We start from the raw sequence: 14,560 nt of genomic DNA on the forward strand, positions 1-14,560 counted from the left end.
CGATTAAGCTACTGTGACTGCATTCTGATGGGGAATGCTATAATATTGCTTTGTGCTTCGATATGCGTGAGATCTTGACTTCTAGCAGGAGCCCATCACTAGGAGCGTGCAACTACCCCATATTCCTGTCACGGCGTTTTCACAGACCGATCTATTTTCAGTTTAAATTTACCGCGAATTCAGAACCCCACAGTAACCCCACAGGCTTAATTTTTAACTGACGTCATCATTTCACAAGGAGATTACAATGAAAAACCGCCGTTTTTATCCTACCGATGCACGGTCATGTAGACCGCAACCGAACCATTTCGCGGGAAAAGAAAATGGACCGGTCTGTAAAAATGTCGTAACCGTAGGCTTAGTATGAGCTAGTATGGGAGTTGCAGTCTCCTAGTGATGGGTTCCTATATTGAATTATAAGTAAATGTCTTTAGGATATGACCTTCGTTAATTATTTGACTGGTAGAATTGGTAAATTTGTGTCGTGACCCCAAATCTTGTCAAAGGGACCACAACAAATGCCAATAAGGATATTAGTTTTTTTGTATTATTGAATAAAATAACTAGTAGGTGATTTAGTATCAATGCTCCGTAAGAATTGTTTAATAGTAGATTTTAGAATTTTAATCTTTTTAGGTAGGTCCGTCTCAGCTGTATAAGTTGCCACTATTGACCTGTATTATGAAAAAAGTATGTATTTGGCGTCGCCGAGCTACTGTACATATCTCGGCAGGCGTAAGACTGTTAATTTTTGCGTTCGAACAAGCCACTTTTGTTTTCTGTAGGCTCGGAGGTTTTGTTTCATTTATCATGACGCAACAGTTGTTTATCGTCAGACGCGACTGGGTTGACAACACAGGCATCGAAATCGTACAAAAACTGAATGTTAAGACTCTTGAATAACATTATGGTTGATTTGAGAAAAAGATAAATTCGTTATAACCGCCAATGACCTCCACACCAACGCCACAACTTGAGTCGCGAAAAATACCTCCACGCTACTTGCTTCAGTTTTGAAAATAAACGCACCACTTACGAATGAAAAATCTTGATTTCTGTCGAGTCAGAGGCAGTCACAGGGAAACTACTGGGAAACCACTGGAAAACCACTGGGAAACCACTAGGAAACCATTAGGAAACCACTAGGAAACCACTGGGAAACCAAGACGAAAATACACAAAAATCTCTTTTTGAGTCAGTCCCGTGGATAAAAATCCCGCGAGTATTCCCGCCAATCACAGTCCATCCAGTCCCTTATCAACAGGTGCGCGGCTACTAAGCTTTAGTTCATTTCCTGCATGTGGCTGTTTTCTCGTGTATCAAGGATTCTTTTCACTTCTTTCTCCCATCGTATTTCGTTTCCTCCTCTGTTTGTTTCACGATCAGTGATGGACAAGGCTACTCTTTTCCAGAGTATTGGCTTAAGTGAGCAGAAAGCGCAAGAAACATTGAAGAATGACGCGCTTTCCAAACGGCTTGAGTCTATCATAAATTTGGTGAGTACAGTTTACCATACAATTTAATTAGCTAGAAAATGTTTTTTTCCGGATATTATAGAATACAGGGAGAGCTAGGTGCAGCATTTTTGTATGTGTGACAACATGGTCAGTTTGTAGAATTCAATACAACAGACAATTTCTTTATATTTAATACGTAAGATGCAAATTTCAGTGGCTTGTTATATAGAAGCTTACAGTAGCTGATGCAATAACGAGTACATTGTAGTAACATTTGAGGATAGCGTTATTTCCGGACCGCAATTTGTCGTTATTTTTGTATTGTTAACATTACCTATGTAGCTTTTGCATTGTGTAGAGAAACAGTCACTAGAAATCGTTCAAGTGTTTAAATTATCTGCAAAATTAAATGCTTAATTATAATACAGGTACTTCCTCTAGCCTCTACACTTGAATAGCCTTCTAGCTAAAGGTTTTGTTGTGGTGCTGTTTGTTTATAACAGATGAAAGAAAAATCTGCGGAGGTAATTGAGAAACCCACTGGTGTACTGTTGTACTCATTAGCAAGCAGCAGTGTCAAAGAGGACTGGCAGATCAAGTTTGTTTCTGAGTATATTGCAGACAGGAAACTAGCTTCTTCAATACAGTTGACAGGTAAGGTGCATGAGCCTAAGTCCAAAGTTTGTGAAAGAGGTGTCTGAGAGAGACTCCACTGGGGTGATCTATTTGGGACATTGGGTAAATAGGAGACATTTCTTGCTCTCTCTCTTTCCCTCACACCTAGCATCCTGCCATTTGTCCCTCCCTCTGTCTCACCTTCTCCCTCATGTCTTTCTTGCACTCTTTCCTTCTTCCTCTCTCACCCCCTTTTCCTTCTTTGGCTACTTCATCCTTCCTTTTCTCCATCCCCTCCATCCAACTGTCAGTCAGTCAGTCAGTCTATTGGTCTGTCTGTATGTCTGGCCATCTGTCTGGCCGTATGTCCATCTGTCTGTCCATCCAGCTGTCTATCCATCTATCCTACTGTCCCTCTGTCCCTCTGTCCACCTGTCCATTAGCCAGTTTGTCTTTTTGTCTGTCTGTCTCTCTGTTAGTCAGTCATGTAAATGTTAGTGAAGTCATTTATTAATTATTTGTTAATTAAATTAATCTCATCGCTTAGCGGCTGTGGAATATATGAAGACTAATCCAGTTTTGCCAGTCAATGTTGCTTCTTTTGAAAACAGCTGTGGCATTGGAGTAACTATCACACCTGACCAAATTGAAGATTGTGTAAGTACATTTTTTGTAGATGAAGGTGCATGGCTGGTAAATGTTCGAAAGTTTTTTTTTTCTTCATCCTGAGTTAAGAAATGCAACGCCCTTTGAGAGAAATATGTACTCATAAATAATAATTACGGTTGGCCGCCTCCCTTCAACAGCCACCTCTATAGTGGCCACATCTTTTTGACCTAGCTGAGAGATTTGCTCTTACCGGTACTTTAACCTCCTAGCAATGGCCACCTCTCCATAGTGGTCAGTTAGCTCTGTTCTTTGGGTGGCCATTGTAGAGAGGTTTGACTGTAATAAGTAAAAGAGTCTGTCTTCTTGTTTCTCAAGATGATTATAAAGGCATCCACTTGTCTATTATTATCTACTAGTTAGTTAGTATCCCATCTGGGAAGAAGAAGTGTCTTCATGATACAGGAATCTCACAGTTGATCACAGGCCTAGGATCAAACTTTACTAGGCTTGTGTTCTATGTATCTAGACTAAATTGGTTAAGACTTATAAAGTAAACTTTAGTTGCTTAATAGTTTATTTTCTATCTCTAAGGTTGAAGAACTTATTAAGAAGCACAAGGAAGAGTTGTTGACGAAGCGATACAAGTTTAATGTTGGAATGATAATGGGTTAGTAAGACCCTACCAGTTTCAGTAAGCATGAAATTATTATACCCTCATTACAGTGTAATTAGTATAACCTCAATATGTTTTTATTATGAAATTATTGATTGTGAAAATCAACTGGTACGTCAAGACATAATCGTGAAGTTTATGAATATCTGAATATTTCTTTGAACCATTCATTTGACAATGATATTGTCAGTAATGCTGGCATTGAAATGTTGATCAATAGATGCCAAACACTGTTTGTAAGTATGTAGCTCAACAGCCACATTACAACAAAAATGCATTTCATTTTGTATTATAGGAAAGGCAAGAGAGAAGTTAAAGTGGGCAGATGGTAAAGCTGTGAAAGCAGAAATTGATATGCAGGTCAGATATTGAAAAAACCTAAAATAAAAAAAAGTTTCAATTATCATGTACCAAGTTAACAAATGTTTAATAGGATTTAATTAAGGCAATTTAACAAGAAATGTTCACTTATCTTCAGTCGTAAACTGTAACTTTTTTATGATAAAATCAATTTCCAAACTGCTCAGTTTCCATTTTTAAACAGTTACAAGTATGCTTACATGGAAATGTATTTTTACCAATATATGATTTCATAGTAACTATTTGGGTTGCTTGGAGTTAAGTGATTTTTCTTTTTACACAGATCTTAGATTTACTGGGACCTAAAACAGAGGCAGACTTGCAGCCGTCCAAAACAAAGGTATTCCTTAGGAAGTTTATTTTGCAATAATTATGACATTCTGTTTAACCTATGTTCATACTTGTATCTATCATGCCTTTGCCACATACCGGTACTCAGTTAGTTGATAAATTGCTGTAAGTTAAGCTAGCCTTTTAGAATTGAAGATTTGTTATTGAACTGACATTAGTAGCAAATGTTATTGTGTAGTTCCAGAAAATATCCATACCCCCACCATGGAAGGGAATTTTTCTAAGTCCCCCCCTCCACCCCTCTGGAAATTCCAATTGAGCGTCATACATTTCTTTAAATGTTTTGATCTTACAGAACCCCCACCCCCCAGGAAATTCCAATCCCTTCTGTGTGGGGGAGGGGGGGGGGAGGGAGTATGGATATTTTCTGGAACTGAACACTCACATTGTTCAATTGCATAACAGATTACAATATGGCAATGTACATTGTAGTTTTTACATAGTACATAATTATAGAAGTTGCAGTTCATCAGATGAGAAGAACTGGAGAAAAAGAGAAATTAATATTTATTTAATAATTTATTTACCAACGGTAACATGATTATCATAATAAATGTACATGAACATAGTGGTGTAAGAAATGCACAAAACTACCCACTACAACATTGTTGAAAGGAATTGGTTTGTTGATTGACAACATTGTCCAAAGCGAAAATTTTCAATTTCGTACAGTGTACATGTATGTTGATCGACATCAGGGCTATTAATTTTTGATTGCATATCATAGGAATCTAAACCCAGTAAAGAAGGAAAGACATCTAAGGAGTCACGTGCAGCTCCTGCGGAGATGCAAGGTATTATATGAGTAAATCATCCAGGGAATCTTTGATCTGTTCATGTTCATGTAAGCATAGTCATAATGTATGTTCTCCTCCTTAAAGGTGGATAGAAGTAACTAGTTTATATTTTGACTTTGTCCTTTTCAGAAAATGGCGATGCTGGAGATGATGAGGCAAATACTATGTTTGGAGAGGCAAGCAAGTTCCACAAACCAGGTGACCTCACCTACCAAAACCAGCTTTAGCTATATAATTGTTAGTGCAATTTAAATTGAATCTTCAACAACACATATATCATATAACATTTTAAAAGTGAGATGAGATTAAAAGTTATCAAGTCCAAATCTAAGATTTGTTGCAAATAATATCAGGCTGAGCACAATTTTTTTCATTTTCATGCCATTTTTGGTGAAGCTTTTAAAAGAATATCTTGACCATTGGAACCCTTAGCTAATATATAACAGTGGTTGCTTTTCAGTTAAAGTGTAAGGTACATTTAATGTTTTTGTGCTGTCCTTCTTCAGGGGAAAACTTCAAGACCCCTGGTTATGTGTTGACTCCAAAGACTATGACACTGCTGAAGGAACATTTAGAGAGAACTGGTGGAAGGGTAAATGCTAAAAAATATGTTGAAAGTACATTTATTAACAGGAGGCATGGAAGCATAGTAAATAAATGTAAAATCATTACTGCACAAGACTCCAGATTAAGACTGGTCCTGATTCATGCCCTGACTCTGGAATTGTATGTGCAAACCAGGTTTGCCTCATGATGATTCTAGAGATGCTGATGTGACTTTTTTTTTTCTCCAGGTGCAAACAAGATTTCCTCCTGAACCTAATGGTATTCTTCACATTGGTCATGCCAAAGCCATCAATTTCAACTTTGGTTATGCGAGGGTGAGTCTTATGGTGCAGAAAAACACTCGCGTACCCAATAGAGAACCTTGTTTTCCAGTGAATGGATATTAGTGCTTGAACCTAGGAGATACTGTGGCCATGGTTTTGGTTAGCAAGTTAGACTTTGGATTTAGCAGGGTTGTGTTGTGTTCTTGGGCAAGACAGACTGGTTCTCTCCAAGAAGGGTACTACTGGTATAGTATTTGGGAAATTGTCAGCCCTGGTAACCTGCAAGGGACTAGCATCCCTTCCAGGGGAAGTAGCTAATCTTGTCACCTCCTTTGGCTATGGGAAGTGGTCAGGAATAAGTTTCACCCACCCATTCACTCACCTACTGTACCTGTCTACCCTTCTCTCTCCCTCTCTCCCTCTTCCTTCCCTCCCTCCTTCTTTCCTGAGACAAACCTCAGCTTTACTCGTTCTTTCTTTACAAAGGCAAACAATGGAGTATGCTATCTAAGGTATGATGACACCAACCCGGAGAAAGAAGAGGAGAAATTTTTCACAGGAATCTTGGATATGGTCAAATGGTTAGGTAAATGATATAAAAGAAAAGGACTTATTTTTTTACGTATTGTTACACTGTGTCTGTTGAGCTAAGTAATGATTGGCAGCAAAGTGTCTAACTAAAGACTGTATTTCTCCACTCCCTTCTTCACCAGCTTGCATTGTATTTGGGAAGCAGTGATGATGTCAGTTGGCTGGGCTGTCAGAATTGTACATATTGAAATCTGTTTGGTTTGTCCTCAGGTTTTGAGCCTTGGAAAATCACTCATGCCTCCGACAATTTTGGAAAGCTGTATGACTTTGCAGTAGAACTGATTAAAAGGTATTTAGTGTGATCAGTGCAAATTGAGATATTATGGCACCTGTCCAGTGAGGAATCTCACTCTGATGCATGTAATTATCAATAATAATAAGTTTTTACTTCACATGTTATGTTTAAAAAGTACTGTGAAGTATGACATTACTATCAATAATACATTTAGACTTATATTGACCTCTACATTCCTCTTACAGTATAAGGATGATATATTTATTTAGTGTGGTATACTGAAAAATCAAGTTATTTTCAGTTGTTAATTTTGGTATTATTTTGCTCCAATTTAGGGGACATGCTTATGTTTGCCATCAGCAATATGAAGAAATCAAGGGGCACAACCCTCCACCCAGCCCCTGGAGGGATAGACCAATAGAAGAGTCACTAAGGCTCTTTGAGGTTTGTTGTTGAAACGATATTCCTAAGTATCTCAATTTCATCATCATTTGTTATTTGTCTTAATCTTCCACCTTCTCAACAACTCTTGTTTCTTCCTTGTCTATTGGAGGTGTAACAACAACAACAACAACAACAACTTTATTGATGTGCCTAGGTAAAAAAGCCGAGGGTGAAACCCTCTACTACATGTAACTGAGAACACCTAACTGGGGACACCTCTTCCACTGTAACAGTTGTATATTATCCCAAGGGGGTCAAGGCTCTATTTCCCTGTTGGAAACCTGGGATTGATGATGGTGATGATCATGGTCATAATGATATCACATGGGGACTACTAAAAACGTGATTGTTTCCTGTTCACCTTATTTAGTAATGCTGCTGCAAACTACTATTAATTTAGGATTTCCTTTGATTACATTTTTGTAATTGCAAATTATTTTTTTATCTTGCACTCTTTTAGGACATGAAAAAAGGAAAAATAGATGAAGGAGCGGTAAGGATTTAAATTTGTACAATTTTGCATATGGCAAAACTGTATTTTGTTTCACTCCAAGATTTTGATCAATTACTTTCAGAAAATGTGAACCATAAGATGGTTATTGTTATTAATGGTTGTGAATATTATTGCATAATACTGTAATTTTATTTTGTAATTATTTTGTCCCTTCAAGGCAACCTTACGGATGAAGACCACCCTGGAGGATGGCAAAATGGACCCTGTAGCATACCGCATCAAATTCACACCTCACCACAGGAGTGGAGATGAATGGTACTTAGCTAATTAAGAGGGTATGGGTGGGGTTTCCTGGAGATGAAACTGATAGTGCGGTGCAGACAAAGTCATAAGGTAGTATCCCAAAAGAATAAAAAAATGCTTGATCTATATATCCATTGGTTATGAGTAAAGGATCAGATCTTCTCAGGAAAAACAGTTTCACTTGAAACTAACAACATTCAACCAAGAAGAGTTACTGAAAACTTGTGAAAGCAGAAAGGGGGATTTAGGATCTACAAGTAGGCTGTATCATAGACATTTATCAGTGCAGTAATACTTGAAAGCCGTTAACAGTTTGTGACATTTCCAGGTGTATTTATCCAACATATGACTTTACTCACTGTCTCTGTGATTCAGTGGAGGATATCTCCCATTCACTCTGCACTAAAGAGTTTCAGTCCAGGTGGGTACTGTAAAAATAATGTACAAATTAAATTGTGTCACAGCACTTCTCCCTTATGTTTCCTTTGGACTTTTACATTATTGAGCTGTTCTAATAAGTTTTACTTCCCAAGGTTTGGACACACACTCTCACTCACTCAATACTCTTTGTTCGTGGCGGAACATAGGTCATCCACTAGTGTCCACCACCTGACTCCTTTTTGTGCAGTATATTTCACTTCCCACCATGTGAGCTGTTTCTTCTCCAACTCTGCCATTCTTGTGTACCTCCAGGTCTGCTGGGGTCTCCCTCATTTGTGCTTCCCCTGTGGGTTTCACTCTATGGCCCTCTTGGCTATGTATCTGTCTGGTGTCCTCAGCATGTGCTAAGCTTTTTGTCTTATCTCTCGCCCCACCGGTTGCTGCCCTGCTTGTCTCCAAAGCTCTTCATTGCTTATTTGTCTGGGCCACCAATTCCTCAGGCTCTTATTGCTTAACACTTGCAACTTCTGCTTTAATCCTTTCGTCAGTCACCAAGTTTCAGAATCATACAGGGGCACAGCCTTCACATTTGACTCAAAGACTATCAACTTGCTCTTGGTTTTCAGTGGTGTGCCTCAACATCGCAAATGTCTGCTTTGTCCTCACAATGCGTGTCTGGATGTCCTTATCAGTATCTTCCTTCTTGCTCAGACACACAGTCCAACTTAACGCACAACATCACATGCAACAAGTCAAAAACAGAATAGGGGTGGACAGATGTGTATTTTTGCATGCTTTCCTGTGAATGTTACAAGTGTAAGAATTGTTTGGGCAGGCAGAATTTTTTAATGCAAATTTATCCAGGCAGACTGTTAATTGAACAACAGATTACTGATAGGCAAGACACGTAATAAGTCACAAGTTCTATCTTTGACAGCCATGGTTTAATTAGTTATGTCGCAGAACTTTAACTGCTTTCAATGTTTTTTTAACAGGCGTTCATCATACTACTGGCTGTGTAATGCTCTTGACATTTACTGCCCTGTTCAGTGGGAATATGGCAGGTTGAACTTGAGTTACACTGTTGTGTCCAAGAGAAAAATTGGAAAATTAATCACGTCAGGAATTGTTAGGTAAGAAAAAGGGTTCTACTGCAGTGACAAACTTTTACTGGATTGTAAGAAAATGTCAACCCCAGCTAGGAGAAAAGTTTAAGTAACAAAGTTAACTGAGACACTTCAAAACACTTGAGCGATATTTTAGACCTGCTTTATGCCACCTTCAGGAGGATTAACTTTCATTGTGTACGGGACTGGGGACATGCTAAAAATTTAATAATGAAAGCACTGTATACAATGACCACTGTGTACAGTGAGCAAATTCCTTATTTTGGATATAGTTTAAGGGGTTAATAAGACATCAAATATTAATCAAAAGTCAAAGAAAGTGTTGTACAAGTCATGTACATGTGTGGTTTTAGTAGTCAGAGTCTTTGCTACCAAAGGATACTGCTTTATTTTGTTTTTCTTTTCCCTTCAGAAGGTGGGTTAAGTTAATGAAAGTGCTAGATGTCGAATTGTGGTGTGCACAGTTTTATTTGAATGTACTATGATCTTTGTTCAGGGATTGGGATGATCCAAGGCTGTTTACTCTGACTGCTCTAAGAAGAAGAGGTTTTCCTCCTGAAGCTATCAACAAATTCTGTGGCAAGGTAACAGTGATCGATATTTCAGTTCTTGTATTAATACCATTGGTGATGATGATGCCAAGAACAAGGCAAGAAGAAGGGGGTAGGATGGTAGAGGAGGACCAGAAAGAGGAGAAGATGAACAAAAACTGGGGGAGAAGGAGGAGGAGAAGGAAGAGGTGGACAATGACAAGGATGAATATGATGAGGATGATAATGATGATGATGATGATGATGACGACTCAAGATTTTGATAAATGTTTTCAGCAGGAAGGCAGCTGGTTTTTGCAGGCAGGCAAAACCTTTGAACTAATAAAACTTCTTTACAAGAAAAAATTTCATCCAGTTGGTCAAACAGGGCAGGCGAAATCATCCTTGGATCTGGTCAATTTGCAAGTGCCCGGCCCTGAATGAAACCCCTGTGAGTATGGCAAAGATAGAAAATCATTGTATTATTCACTGTATTTAATTTTTTTACTAGGTTGGTGTGACAATGGCTCAGACAGTCACAGATCCACTGCTTCTGGAGTCCTGTGTGCGAGATGAACTAAACATCACTGCTCCTAGGTATAGAATACTCCAAACCAGTCACCAAACCAAATGTTCTCCAAACCCAAGGTTTTTACAATTTCTTTTTATTAACTTTTAGTTTTCTTTCTTCAGAGTGATGGCTGTGCTTGAACCACTTAAAGTTACAATCCAGAATTTTGACAAGGTACCACAGCATGTTATTCATTTAGGGTACTTTAAATTTCATGAAATTAGAGCTGAAAAATTCAGTGGAAAATTAAAATTTGGGGAATATAAAAAAAAAATACGACAACAACAATCAGACCTTACATGTAAGTAAAAGCCAACGACATGTTCCAAGATCTCCACTGGTTGGAAATACCTACTTGACTGCCAACTGACTGTTCCAACCAATGTACAATACATCCTGTACAATGATTTCTAAACCAAGCTAGGTAAACATTATCAATGGTGTCATCATGTGGGATAATATTAACTAAAAACATATTATATTTTTTTTCTCAGCAAGTCAAGCTCAGTGTACCAAACTTCCCCCAGGACCCAAGTAAAGGGAGTCACGAGATTGCATTTGAGAAAACTATCTTCATTGAACAAACAGACTTCAAAGAGGTTAGATTAATGTTAACGAAGATCTCCGTTTTTCAATTGAAAGTAATGATTCATGTAACGCTCAAATGTAGTGATCTTCATTAGCTAATATTGAGATGGTCACTCAATGACTCACACACTTCTCAGTTTGTGTTTCTCTCTGAAACTGAATTGAACCATTTTTCTGTCTCTGAAAACATTTTGACTTTATTTTCAAATGTCTATTTTAGGTGTCAGAAAGGGGCTTCCGTCGCCTTACTCCTGATCAATCTGTTGGACTTAAGTATGCTGGTCTGGTGATTAAACTTCATAAAGTTGTGAAGGTATGGCATTTCAGATGCAACGTAAGTTAACATTAATTTTTGTAGTCATCATTCTGTCACTGATTATCCATTTGTGTGAACACTAAGTGATAAATAGTTGTTTCAAGAGTGCTGCAAGTCATTGCAAGTTGTAATTTTTATCTTGTATGGACCTTTTTTTTGTGGTAGGATTCCAGTGGCAAAGTTGTCGAATTGTTGGTCAACTGTGAGTCAACAGAAACAGCTCCGAAACCCAAGGCTTTCATTCATTGGGTATCCTCACCAGTAAAATGTGAAGTCAGGCTTTATGAGAGACTGTAAGTATTTTGAAATCCAGTCTTTGTTGAAAACACGTTTGGATATTAATAGTCAATTGAAGGAGATGCAGGTTCAATGTACTGTGTGCTTTCCAATGTCATTCTGATGAAATCAATCCTTTTAATATCAATATTATTTATTTAATAATTATTGTAAGTGTCTTTAAAGCAAATTTTCTTAACCAACTCTGAGGGAAATTTTTTGTGTTGAATAACAAGAAGATTTTGAGCTTGGAGCAGACAGAGGTTTCCAATCCATAAGATAGGTTCTCCAAAGTTATATATAGGCAAATGAATAAAATGAATCTTTAAATCCTCACAGATTTAAACACAAGAATCCTGAGGACCCAGCTGAAGTACCTGGTGGATTTATAACAGACTGCAACAAGGTAAAATCTGTAACTACACATATAATCTGGCCGTGTCGTGGATACTTGGTAGTTGATGCTTATCTTGTCTTATGTACTTGTGTTGCCAGGCAAGATGCTACTTTTACAACATACATCCGTACCTCTATGTCAAACAGGTCTATAAATTGATTATCGCCAAACTTTTCTGTAAACCTGACAAAATTCTTTTGTGTAACTAAAAGAATAGCAGCTTTTCCATCTTAAGGAGTAATATCTTTATGACTGTCAGTGTGTTTAACTGACAGAATCTGAAACTAAACGATTTATCTGATAGTTATAATGACCATAGCAGTACCATAACTTACTGTAATAAAACTTTATAATTATTAATTATTATAATTATTGCAGTAATAATTAATAATTCTAATTCTAATTGTAATTTATCATATTATACTCTGTCATGACAGGACTCTCTTACAGTAATCCCCGATGCACTGGTTGAGCACACAGTGAAACAAGCTGCAGTTTATGACAAATTTCAGTTTGAAAGAATTGGTTTCTTTAGTGTTGATCCTGACAGCAGTAAACAAAAGGTGAGGGCCTTATTTTTATCCAGATCGTATATTTGTCTAACTATCATAGGCCGCTAGGGCATGCAAAGGGTATCAGTTACCTTCAAACTGTCTTCCATAACATGCAGACCTTTGGTATTAGTAGCCACTCAGCTGTGTCCTATTTGAAATCCATGAATCTGATTGGTTCTCTCATCATTTTCTATTGGCTGACAGACAACAATTGCACATGCTGCAATTGAAAATAAAAATTAATTCTAGGCTTAAAACAGCTAGACTACACGTCCTAGTTTTCTATGAGCAATAAATTAAGAAAAAATAAATAAAATAAAATAAGATGTTAAATAAAATGATTGTAGTATTGAAATCATTTTAACATGACAGATGATATTTTCTTTTTTGCTTACCTTGGCAGCTGGTGTTCAATCGAACAATCTCTTTGAAGGAAGATCCTGGGAAACTTTAACAGACAGGTTCTGACCATCAACATGAAGGAATTCACAACATCAACAAAATGATCACTGGAGAACGGAATCTACAGATTTTAGAACCTGTACCAAAATTACCTCATTAGCCGAAGAGTCTTAATTTTGACCAACCAATGGATGTTCCCAGGACAAATATTTTTGTGTATCAATACAATATCATAATATTTATAATATTATATATATAATAATTCATTACTTAAACGTAAAATTAAATTTTGCACTTTGGGAGTGGCCACTGGTACCAATGTACATTTATTTACAAATGCCAGTGTTTGAAAGCTTTTAGAAAATAAGTTTCAGTAATAGAAGTGATCTTTTATTAGGATATCTTTGTGTATGTCAGTCTATTTCAATCTCTTCATTGATGCACGCTAATCAAAAATTAAATTTAGTCTTCAAAAACTCATAGATGTGATAAATACTTCTAGGTTTCTCCACTTGAATACTCAAGAGTATACCGGTAACTAGAAAATTAACTAATATTAATGATATTGCATTGGTTACCTCTAATATTGTTAGGGTGTAACTTGTAATCCTCTAGCATACCATGGACATAATATATTAAACATGAATGACTGTGTTTGACCACTTTTCTGAGTACTGAGAAAAGAGTTGAAAATGCAATTAATAGCAGATGATTTTTGACGAATTTTGAGGTGTTTGGAAATGTGGTCAAATGCTGTCTTGAGAGTTTGATAGATCTTCCCAATCAGAACCAAAATTGAGGAGAAAACAGAAATAAAATCGTAAAAATAAATGCTAATAATTGATTAGGACCAGATATCCAAACACCATCACAGTCATGAGTTCCTTGGTTTAGACTGACTTAATAACAGGGTTCATACGGGTCCTGGAAAACCTAGAAAGTCCTGGAATTTTATTGCGGCATTTTCCGGGACTGGAAAGTCCTGTAAAAGGGCTACTGGTCCTGGAAAGTTCTGGAAATCTGTTAAACTCAAGTAAAAAACTATGAAATGTATGGTAGACAGTAAGGAGAATTAACATTAAGATCTTGGGGGTGAAAGGGTTAATGTGAATTTTAGAGTCTGGGAAAACTCAATCTGAGTCCTGGAAAAGTCCTGGAAAAGTCCTGGAAATTTGTTTCTGAAAAAGGGTACGAACCCTGAATAATGAATTATTAATGAATTTGAAAAATAATTATCCAGTGAGTTCACAAAATAGTACTGCAGCTTATTTTTAAATATAATACTTTATGAATTTCAGTTTATTGTAATAGATTAAACATGAGAAATTCTGCGCCTGTGCTGCTTTTAAATTGTAACATCTTCCTATCTTCTTCATTTTCCTTTCACAATGTGAACATAGTTAATAAGACCTCACCATAAAGTTAATATTTTCTTAATCAAGGTACTTCATAACAAATGTGGAACGAGGCAGAGTCTGAGTTGGTTGTGGACAAAGAGACTAAACTTTCTAAGAGGTAATAATTTATTTGAGTAGCAATTTTGTGCTAGTCATTCAGTTGACAATAAAGCTTTGGCTTTGTAATTTATTCATTTTGTGATCACTTACAAAGCAGGACTAGTGTCGAAAAAACCTGCAACACATTTTTGCATGTTACATGACTTGCTACAAAAATTCCATGGCGCAATACAATAGGCAAA

General features: G+C 37.0%; 1 protein-coding gene across 1 annotated transcript; it reads left to right on the forward strand.

Moving 5' to 3' along the window:
- Nucleotides 1–1,271: 1,271 nt before the first annotated feature.
- Nucleotides 1,272–14,448, forward strand: LOC110039696 (glutamine--tRNA ligase-like). The gene is made up of 26 exons (XM_089281590.1): nt 1,272–1,496; nt 1,961–2,111; nt 2,620–2,729; nt 3,273–3,348; nt 3,650–3,714; nt 3,998–4,054; nt 4,793–4,859; nt 4,992–5,060; nt 5,369–5,454; nt 5,657–5,743; nt 6,179–6,278; nt 6,494–6,572; nt 6,854–6,962; nt 7,423–7,455; nt 7,634–7,731; nt 8,048–8,140; nt 9,096–9,233; nt 9,724–9,811; nt 10,269–10,354; nt 10,451–10,502; nt 10,823–10,927; nt 11,137–11,229; nt 11,398–11,525; nt 11,848–11,914; nt 12,343–12,468; nt 12,863–14,448. The coding sequence occupies exons 1-26, from the start codon at nt 1,299–1,301 to the stop codon at nt 12,911–12,913; spliced, it is 2,412 nt and encodes an 803-aa protein (XP_089137716.1). The 5' UTR covers nt 1,272–1,298; the 3' UTR covers nt 12,914–14,448.
- Nucleotides 14,449–14,560: the final 112 nt, after the last annotated feature.

The sequence above is a fragment of the Orbicella faveolata genome, unplaced genomic scaffold (assembly GCF_042242905.1).
Source record: "Orbicella faveolata isolate gen_17 unplaced genomic scaffold, um_ofav_v1 contig_48, whole genome shotgun sequence".
Lineage (NCBI taxonomy): Eukaryota > Metazoa > Cnidaria > Anthozoa > Scleractinia > Merulinidae > Orbicella > Orbicella faveolata.

What these genes read in the sequence shown, in the direction of transcription:
- LOC110039696 (XM_089281590.1), top strand. Translation starts at nt 1,299, where the DNA reads ATGTGGCTGTTTTCTCGTGTATCAAGGATTCTTTTCACTTCTTTCTCC. An exon ending in AGTCACTAAGGCTCTTTGAG is followed by an intron (nt 6,963 to 7,422) that starts GTTTGTTGTTGA and finishes GCACTCTTTTAG; the next exon opens with GACATGAAAAAAGGAAAAAT. An exon ending in GTCAGGCTTTATGAGAGACT is followed by an intron (nt 11,526 to 11,847) that starts GTAAGTATTTTG and finishes AAATCCTCACAG; the next exon opens with ATTTAAACACAAGAATCCTG.